The following is a 10,730-nucleotide window of genomic DNA, read 5'->3' as shown; positions in this document are numbered from 1 at the left end:
TCTTACCACCCCTTAGAAGTTATACTTCATGGGTAAACAGGCAAACAATATTAAAATAAGCATTCTGACCTCTGCAGTACTTCTGCTGTATCCACTCAGGGAAAACCCCACCCCTGATTCAGCTGCATTCTTTGTCTCTGCTCCAATTCTATGACAGACAATCCAATAAATGTATGTATTGGTGTCAGATTACCATAAAGTCATGGAGGAGGTGATTCTTGGTACTTATCTCTTTTTATCCCCTTTTAGTACATTTTCTTGTATCGCAGAAACTTAAAAGCTAACACAAGGGTTGGGGTATAGCTCAGTGGTAGAACAATTTCCCAGCATTCGAGAGGCCCTGGGTTTGATCCCCACCATTGCAAAAATTATATTTGCCAGCCTCCTCTGCAGCTGTATTTGGAAGGTGCAAACGAGGCAAGGACCTTTCCCCCTCTTTTGGCTGTTATTGCTACCAAGCAAGAAAATTTAGAGGTAAAATGATTGGGTTATGATAGTTTTGACTTCATCAATGCATTACTCCTCTGATAGGAATTAACTGGGTGGTAACTATAGGCAGGTGAAGTTTGGCTTGAGGAGATGAATCACTGGGGCCTGACTTTGGGGTGTAATTTTGTCCTTGGTGAGAAAATTCTCTCTGCTTCCTGATGCCATGTCCTCTACCACACTCTTTCACCTTGATGTCCTGCCTCTCCCCACACTCAGAGCAATGGAGTCAGCCATCTATGGACTGAGACTTCTGAGACTGAGCGCCAAGTAAACTTTTTCTTTTCTAAAATTGTCCTTGTCAGGTCTTTTGGTCATAGGACTGAAAAAGCTGACAAAAAAACAATAACTATAATACACTAATAAAAACATAAACAAAGAAAGGGAAATATTCAAATGTGATAAAAGAAAAATGTTTGTGGTTTCAGGAAAACTCATCAAACTCACTTCTGTTATACAAAAAGCCCAATTTAAGCCAAAGTGCCCAGAAGGTACCACCTGTTTTTTTTTTTTTATATTCTCAGCATCTCTTTTTTAAAATATATTTTTTTTATTTTTTAGCTTTAGGTGGACACAATATTTTTATTTTATTTTTATGCCTCACACAGGCCAGGCGAGCACACTACTACTTGAGCCATATCCCCAGCCCCAGTACCACTGTCTATACGGGCTGAAACAGTGAAATCTTGTAATAACTATTTAAACAATCACAGAAGGTTGTTTTTTTTTAAAGGCTCCATGTAAAATACAAATAGAAGACTGTTTCTTAGCCTGATAAAAAATATCCATCTCAAATTAACAGTTAGTCACATGAGGTATTCCTGCTAAAATCAGGAACAAGGCAGGATATTGGTTATCAACATTATTATTTAACATCAATCTGGAGGTGTTATTTTATTTTTGGTCAAGAGAATAAAATAGTATTAAAAATATAAATTATATATAATAAGGCCATATTATTGTCTTCCGGAAATTTTTGAATAAATAAGTTGAAAGTAAAAACTATTAAGAGAGTTTAGTGAGGGAGTCAGTTAAAAATCTGATGAAAAAGATAAATACCTTTCCTACGTAGCAACAACAACCATTTAGAAAATGGCAAGGAAGAAAAATAATCTATCCAGTAGCCAAATTTGCATAACATAAATGGAAAAAGAAATGACTAAATGTAATGCAATTTCCATGAAAATTCCAGCTTTATTTTTTGAACTTGAAACATCTTCCAAAATAATGTGGAGAATTAAATATTCAAGTACAGTTAAAAAAAAAAAAACTCTGAGAAAGTAAAAGTAATCAGAGTCTTGCTGGAAGCATTAAAATATAAAACTATTGGAACAATTTCAATTCCAGAATTGTTGGACTGATCAATGAAATTAAAAAGACCATAAATAGATCCAACTATATGTAAGAATTCTGTATGTGAAATATACATTGGGAAATTGATGAAGCAAGTAGGAATTATAAATTTTCTGTGGCAGATAACTTTTTGAAAAGCTATATTTTTATCTCATATTTTATAACTGATACATTTCATTTAGATATTAATAAAATAACTACCATGATAAAACTTCTGCTAAAAATATAATATAAATAATTGAAGAAGTGCTAAAATATGGATAAGTATTAGTATTATTTAGGATAATAAAGCCTTTATGAAGCCATGAAGAAAATTTTGATAGTGACTATTTAAAAATATAGCCTATTGGGCTGGGGCTGTAGCTCAGTGGCAAAGCGCTTGCCTAGCATGTGTAAGGCACTGGGTTTGATCCTCAGCACCACATAAAAATTAACAAAATAAAGGCATTCTGTTCATCTACAACTACAAAAATTTTAAAAAATCATCTTTATAAAAAATACAGCCTATTGTAAAAGCAAGCAATTTATTATGCCACCTCCAGTCAATAGTAAACTGGGCAAAAATTTTGCAACATATAAGAGACAATGGGATGGTTTCCTTTTAATAAAAAGAGTTCATGTAAGTCAAAAAGGAAAAGCCAAAATATGTTCTTTGAAAAACATTTTCCTCACTTAAAAAAGAAAAAGTGGGAAAGAGCTGACATGCAATGGCATTTTAGAAGGCTACTGAGCATGTGAAAAACATACAATTTTTCCATAATAAAAGAAACACAAATTCACACAAAACTATACCATTTCTATGTTTAGGGAAATTGACAAACATTAAAAAAAGAATAAATCCACTGTCATTGAGTGGATAGGGAACTAAATACTTTCCCACATCATTGGTGAAAGACACCTTTTTGGAAGGTAATAAGGATCCATGTATAAAAATTATGCCCAGAAATTCTGCTTCTAAGACTTTATCCAGGAGAGTTATAGGAAAAGTAAACTAATATGCTTGCACAAAATTTTAGTATGGTTATAATGGTTAAAAATTTAATACAACCTATATGATATGAATAATTGAATGAAATTTGAAAACTCCATGAAATGGAATTCTAGATAGACAATTAAAATACACACCTAGATCTATATTTATTTGTATGGAAGATGTCTACAATATGTTCATACCAAAATAGTAGAGTTCAAAGAAATAAAACAAGGTGCATCTGTACATGGAAAAACTGAGTGGATACTAAAATTTTAAGAATGGTTATTTTGGGGTAGATTGTGAGTAGCAAATTTCTAATTATTTATTCATTTCTGGATTATCCAAATCTTTTGCCATGGTCATTTTAACCAGAAAAAGATAAACAAAACATCTGTGAAGGAGAAAGTGAGTAGGAGAAAAAGAAGAAAGGACCATTTTCTGGGAGGTTTACTGTTGCTTCAGGTACATTTTCCTCTTCTAAAGCTACATTAAAAAAAAAAAAACTTCCTTCTTTTTCAATTTTCTGCTTTTATATTAAACTGGAGGTGTCATTATTCAAACATCAAATTTTATAATAGGAAAAACATAATAATCCATGATGTTGGGTTTTTAACCTTAGGAGGAAACACAGCTGGATGAAATTATCAGCCACACAAATCACATGTATTGAAGTCAGGCCAGAGTACATGTCACCTTGAACTGTGTGCTATTCTACTTTAACAAATCCTTTCCTAATGGGAAGGTTAAGAAGGACAAGGCAGTCTTTTATTTATACTTCCAGATAACATAGGTCGTATTTATTTTTGCCCATGGCATCATTGTTTGTATTCAGAAGAGCTTTAGTGTTAGTCCTTCAGCCAAAACTGTAGCCCTTCCTCTTTCATTCATTCAACAAATATTTGTTGAAGTTTATGCTGTGCCAGGCACATTTCTGGATATTTGGAATCTATCAGTATACAGCTTTCCCGCAACTTGTTTTTATAAAGCAGATGCTACTTTTATAAAGCTGCTACCTTATCCTTCAAGACCTAAGAACTAGAAAAGAGGTTACAAGTTTTATATGTGTTTCACATGTGAACCAAGGAATGTTTCTTTCTCTTTTTTACTTGGACTGCCAGGAAGCTCAATTTATTTTGAGCCCAAATAGAGTAATTATGTGAGGTCTGTGTCCATTCTATTCTAATACTAATTTTTCCTTCTTTTCTAAATCCTTATCTTACTATTTCATCTATATTTTATTGGCTTTTTAAAACACATGAATTGCTTTGTTTCACCTATATTCTAATGCATTTATAAACTGCTTTGAATCTTAAATCTTTTATGAAGCTTGAGAAAAAAGATAAATACCATCATGGGGGATAATCTAGAATATGGTGTATTATTCAAAACTACTTGATAGACCCAGCCTGATTCCTCTTAAAATTGGGAGCCATCTCACCACAAAGACATGAAAAGCTAATTTCAGCTTTACTATAAATTACTGCAAATTCTGAACTTGCTTGGAATGCCTGCCCTTGCCTTGAACTTACCCATGCCTGGCTGTCTCTGACCAGATAGCAGCCCTCTCTGAAACTTTAGTGAAAATCTTGGCCTTCCCTGGCCAGATAAGACCCTCTCTGAGGCTCTAACGACCTTCATAAATTCTGATGGTGGGACCAGCAAAAATATAAACTAGCCTTTGTGTTATGCTCCTCAGAGTTTTGTTATCTGTAACCCCCACTTTGTGTAACTTTCTGGGCTATAAAGCTGGGCTGCTATCTTGTTCCCGTGGTTTTTGTTGGGAGAAGCATCCGGCTGGTGGAAATAATAAGCTTGCTTTAATTTGATTTTAATTGGAGTCAGTGGTCTTTCTTGCGGACTGGTCTAACACTACTAACATGTCCTTTTCAAATAGCTAATGTTTAGAAAAGCTAAATAAATAGGGAGACTTGTTCAAGTTTGAGATATGAAACAAAACAAACCTCTAACTAAATGCAGTAAATGACTCCTGATTAGATCCTGGCTCAAAAGAAAATATCTACTATACAAAATTAGAAATTCTAAGAACCACTGAGGATATCTGAATAAGGCCCATGGAAGAGATACTATTAGTAAATGATTGTTAATTTTCTCAGAATTTGATTAAATAACATGTTTATGAAGGAGAATGTTCTTATTTTTAAAGACGCATACTGACGTATTTGGGGTGTGGTGTCTTTGCAATTTAGGGGTGATAGAGAGGAAAAGTATATGTGTGTGTAAATGTATGCATTTATTGCTTATAAACATTATTTATATGTAAATAAATCAAATATGACAATACGTTAAACGTTAAATTGTTGAGTCTGGCTATTGGGAAGTACTATTGAATTCGGAGGGACAGATCTGGGGTTTATCGCTTTTACCGCTGTTATTATGACATCATCAGAAAGCTAGAATTACTGCCACCCCAAAGCTCCACAAACTCTCGCGATACTACAGCCTGTAGGAGCGCGAAATGCGGTAGGAGGGGTGGAGAGAAAGACTAACTTCCGGCCTGGCTGTTGTCTGGGTGGCGCGGTCGAGTCATCGCTGGGCCTCACCGCTCGTTTCTTCCATCCCAGCCCCCCGCCCCGGTGCGGGGGGTCGATCAGCCGAGCGCGGCGGGAGGCGACGCGGACCTTTCCTATCATTTTGTCTTGGCCAGCGACCTGTCTACCAGCGCTGGGGCCTGGGGTCCTTGGGGCCCGCGAGGCCCGGTCTGAGGGGCCTGGGCCTACGCTGGCCCGCCGCGGGGCCCCATGAGGCATAGCCTGACCAAGCTGTTGGTAGCCTCGGGCAGCGATTCCCCGTCCCGCAGTGAGAGCCCGGCGCCGGCCGCGACCTGTTCTCTGCCCCTGGACCTGACCCGGGCGGCAGCAAGCGAGGAGGAGACGGCGGCGGCCGGATCGCCCGGCCGCAAGCAACCGCACCGCGACGAGGGCGAGTTGGAGGCCGGGAGGGGGAGCCGCGACGGCGTGGCCGTGCGCGCGCCCTCGCCCGAGGAGATGGAGGAAGAGGCTATTGCCAGCGTCCCTGGGGAAGAAACGGAGGACATGGACTTTCTGTCTGGGCTGGAACTGGCGGATCTGCTGGACCCCAGGCAGCCGGACTGGCACCTGGAACCCGGGCTTAGCTCGCCTGGGCCTCTCTCCTCATCTGGCGGAGGCTCCGATAGTGGCGGCCTGTGGAGAGGGGACGATGACGACGAGGCTGCGGCCGCTGAGATGCAGCGCTTTTCTGATCTGCTCCAGAGGCTGTTAAACGGTATCGGAGGCTGCAGCAGCGGCAGTGACAGTGGCAGCGGGGAAAAGAGGCGGAGAAAGTCTCCTGGAGGAGGAGGCGGTGGCGGCAGCGGCAACGACCACAACCAGGCGGCGACCAAGAGTCCCCGGAAGGCGGCGGCGGCCGCTGCCCGTCTTAATCGGCTGAAGAAGAAAGAATATGTGATGGGCCTGGAGAGTCGAGTCCGGGGTCTGGCAGCAGAGAACCAGGAGCTGCGGGCCGAGAATCGGGAGCTAGGCAAACGCGTCCAAGCACTGCAAGAGGAGAGTCGCTACCTACGGGCAGTCTTAGCCAACGAGACTGGACTGGCTCGCTTGCTGAGCCGGCTGAGCGGCGTGGGACTGCGGCTGACCACCTCGCTCTTCAGAGACTCGCCCGCCGGTGACCATGACTACGCTTTGCCGGTGGGAAAGCAGCAGCAAGACCTGCTGGAAGAGGACGACTCCGCGGGAGGAGTGTGTCTTCATGTGGACAAGGATAAGGTGTCGGTGGAGTTCTGCTCGGCGTGCGCTCGGAAGGCGTCGTCTTCTCTTAAAATGTAGGGTCAAGTAATCTGCTCTTTATCCGCGTTTACCCCTTTCAACTCCCTTACACCATGTAAAACACCTTAGTGGGACATCTTCACTGGACACATTACAGAGGAGGAAAAAAAAGTAATAATGAATCCTTTAAGTGTTTAGCTAAAAGCATGAATGTGACACTGTAACCAACTCCTAATGATAACCTGTGACTATTAAATCTCTCTGACAGTTTCTTTTTTAGGTGATTTCCTTCCTGCCAGGCTCCGTTGTAGGGGTTACAGAACAGTCGTTCCCGCCTCACAACCTGGTAAGGATCCATCTCTTCACGTAACGCTCATGCTCTGCTGCTTAGTCTACTTTAATGGGCAACATCTCAATTTGTGTGTGTGTGTGGTTTTTTTTTTTTTTTTCTTGTTTGGAAGGTGGGAGGGGAATCTAATTTGGGCCCTGTCCACCCTGGAAACAGACTTGTGCTGGTCAATGTATTTAAGATGCTTCTTCTGGTTGATAATGTGTCCCCTTGTTCAGACTTGCGTGTACCTAGCTCTTCTGTCCCCAGTGTGGACATGGCCTTGGATGACATCGGTTCCAACTGTACACTGAAACCTGCTTATAGAGATACAGTTTGGAGACAGTGAAACAGGTGAAGTTGAATGGAAGTTCCGAGTTGTACAAGGTGCAAATTGGAATTCCAAATTTAGAGCAACTTTTCAGAGGTTGACAATAAATATTTGAGGCATGCACAAATGTGATAGCTTTTTTTTGCTGGAGATGACAGAAATCTCTTAAATATTCAAGATTGCCTTTTAGTTTTCACTAGAAGATATAGAAATACAATCTATTCAGATACAGATTCTAATCTCTCACCATTAGAGAAGTTGGAAATTAACGTACTTCTGTGTTTTAACTAATTGGATGAAGAATAAGAATGGTTAATGAAATGTTTTGGTTTTTTTTTTTTTTTTTTTTTTGAGGACCAGCACAGTGATTATCCTATCACTGTGTATGAACAAATTGTTGAACGCCTTTATTTTTGTTGTATTAAAATTTAGGTTAAATTTTTGTATGTATGATTAGATATTGAAGATTGTGAAATGTGAATGAAAAAGTGTAAAGTGAGGCTTCACAAAGAATCTCTCTATTTGAAAAGTATTAACTGTATTTAAAAATACTTTTTAAAATTGAGTGGTTCTGGCCACTTAATGATATGATTGATGCTATTTTTCCAAAGAAGGAACATATTCTTCCCTTTAAGTACTCTTAACTATTGATGTCCTTCAGTGTAAGAGGCAATAAATTCTTTGTGAAACATCACTGTTTGATAAAGTATATACGTATTTAGCATCCTTGTTTTTCTTTGTGCTAAAGTGGATACAGCTGTTGGGGCAGAAGAGACGGGACCAGCTGCTGGCCACATTTCCTGCTTTATTTTAAAAGGTAGTATAAGAAATGAGGAAAAAGAGGTAACATCAGGGCTTCTGCTGTCTTTTATTTTTGAAATGTTCATAATTAAAAAATATTTTCCAGCAGTCCAAAGATGTAAGTTATCTTACACATGTTTTATTTTGTTGTTATTTGGTTATGGAAATGGACTCTTTGTTCTTGCACAACTGTAAATGTTTTTTGCTAGATAATACAGTTTGAGACCTATATTGGTCTCGGTTTCCAGTGCATCACAGCATATTTTGTAAAATCATCTACTGCACTTCAGCATGAATGGGTAGTAGCCAAACTCACAACCTGGAATAATGAACCTGCTTATATAAGGGCAGGAACAAGCCCCTCACAATGCAGCTGCATGGATTTTTAGTGCCTACTGAATTTTTATATATATATATATATATATATATATAAGTATATATATATATGTACACACGCATACACACACACACATAAACCAAAAGTAATTGGAAAAGATTATTTGAAATGACTAATTTGTGCTATCTTTATGAAATATGTTAAATGTAGCTTTTTGAAAGAGAAGCCTTGAATTGAAATTTAACTAATACTTGAACATTTTTGTATATATTTCTTTGTATATAATTTTGTGCAGTACCAATGACAAAAATACGGTGTCATAATAAAACCAGGTTTGTTGATCTTTCAGTCATGGGCTCAAAGAATTTATTCATCTCTAACATGACCTTGGAAAATAATGAGTGAAAATAGGAAAAAAATGATTGTTGTTAATGCCGACTCTGGGTCTTAATCAAAAGGTTCTGGAAGCAGTAAGTTCGTTTTTCTAAAAATTATACCATTCCCTTGGAATATTTTCTTCCTAACATCCGTGCTTTTACTGCATTATTTGAAGTTGGGGGCTGGGGAGAAACAGTAATCAAAGCTTTCTGAATTGGGATGTTTTGAAATTCCAAGTATAGATTTTTAGAATGTCATTTTATAAATGGCAATTTGGGGAATTACTTGATTAAGAACTTTTGAAAATGGAAAGATTAGTATTATTTTTAAAGCTGCTTTGTTAGGTTTCTTGTGTTTTATTAACTGTCTTTTCTCAGTTTCCATTTCATTATTTCTTTTCTAGTTTTGGTGACTTAGTGATTTTTGTCATTTTTTTACATCAACTCATGGTCTTGTTTTTACATGGTAATTGCATGTATTTAGGACCTATCTAACAGGGCTTTAAATAAATTTGGTCATATTTATGTGTAAGCACACTTTACTGTAAATGTTTGGGTTTCTGAATTTACAACAGATGTTTATTTCAGTATGTAGTAAACAGTATCTTAAAGTGTCCTATTCACTACTTGTTAATTAAAAAAGTTATGATTAATATGAAACTGTTGTCTTACTATTTTTAGAAAATTGTGTTCTGAATGATTAGTATTTGGATAAAGGAGATTTCTGGAATATAAAATGATTGTTTGACATTTTCAGGTTTGGTTATGTTTACTTTAATGGTTAGAAACAATTTAGTATTTGGGGAACTTTTGTCCTTTTTTCCCTTAATTGTGCCTCTATGGTAAAATGATAACAGACTAGACTAAAGATTTAACTTTTGAATACGGTAGCAGAAATTCATACATTAATTGAACTAACACATCATATTGACCTATTTCTATCATATTGACTTACTGTTTTCTGCACTTCCTTGACCAGACTTAACTAAAATGTAATCACACCTCTGATATATCCAAAGAAGTGTTCAAAATATTTTAAATATTTGTGCATTTTATAATCACTAAATTAATCTCTCTCTCTTCTCTTTAAACAGCATAGCAGTATCTGCAAAAACGAATCTTTTCCTACAACCTGTTAACTGACTGGACTGATGGTAACAAAGTAATTGTGGGAGCCATGTCGGTCAAAAATTTGGCATCTGCTGAAAAACATGAATGCCATTTTCAAGTTCCCAAATTACTTCTATACTGATTTCACTTTCCAGAAATGGAGATATGAAAAGATTCTCTGGAATGCTTGAAAGACTTAATAGAAATACATGAGACTAAGTTAATTTTGGAACAAAATTATACTTTTCTTTCATGGGAGTGATACTCAGTTCTTTGCATACTTTTTAAACATTGTAACCATTGGAGAAGAGAATTATAGTATTTGATCAAGAAATATATTCGATTCTTTAATAATCAAGAGCACATTCTATGGAATTACATATAGTGGACTAGAATTACATAAACAGGCCATCAGTGATTACAAAGCATATAAAGAGTTTGTATTTATTTCCTGGAACATAAGAGCTAATTTGGAGGACAGATAGACATCTTGCAGAGTAGAATATAAAAGTTAATGTAAAGTTCTTAACTATAAAAAGTAGTTTTGTTTAAATAGATGCATTGATTTGCCTGTAAATTTTGAAAAAATTATGACAAAATGTATGGGTAGTTATTTGCAATGTAGGGTAACACTAGGATGTGTGGATTCTTGAGATCGTGGATTCTTGAGCTTTTTCTGAGTACTTGATACTGTTTTTGTTTTTTTTTAATATTGAGGTTTCTCGTGAGTTTCTACTGTTTTATATTAAAATCTGTAGTGTTATATAAGGGCTTTAGTATTCTGGATAATGGGAGTGGCTTTTTCGTGGCATATGGTTGTTTTTACAATATTTTTCTGGTTGTAAGTATGAAAAAAACTCAAAAACTCTT

At 37.4% G+C, this 10,730-nt stretch overlaps 1 protein-coding gene across 8 annotated transcripts; it reads left to right on the top strand.

Moving 5' to 3' along the window:
- The first annotated feature begins 5,321 nt into the window (after positions 1–5,321).
- Positions 5,322–10,730, top strand: Crebzf (CREB/ATF bZIP transcription factor). 8 transcript variants are annotated; one of them, XM_027942652.2, is made up of 4 exons: positions 5,322–6,632; positions 6,845–6,922; positions 7,984–8,052; positions 9,845–10,730. In XM_027942652.2, exons 1-2 carry the CDS (start codon positions 5,572–5,574, stop codon positions 6,858–6,860), a joined length of 1,077 nt encoding a protein of 358 aa, XP_027798453.2. In that variant the 5' UTR covers positions 5,322–5,571; the 3' UTR covers positions 6,861–6,922; positions 7,984–8,052; positions 9,845–10,730. The 8 variants fall into 8 exon arrangements, with proteins under 8 accessions (XP_027798453.2, XP_027798451.2, XP_071472659.1 ...); XM_027942650.2 differs by having other exon boundaries at positions 8,723–10,730; XM_071616558.1 differs by having other exon boundaries at positions 7,144–10,730.

The sequence above is a fragment of the Marmota flaviventris genome, chromosome 9 (assembly GCF_047511675.1).
Source record: "Marmota flaviventris isolate mMarFla1 chromosome 9, mMarFla1.hap1, whole genome shotgun sequence".
Classification (NCBI taxonomy): domain Eukaryota; kingdom Metazoa; phylum Chordata; class Mammalia; order Rodentia; family Sciuridae; genus Marmota; species Marmota flaviventris.
Note: the sequence above shows the minus strand (reverse complement) of the source record. Positions and strands in the feature narration are given on the sequence as shown.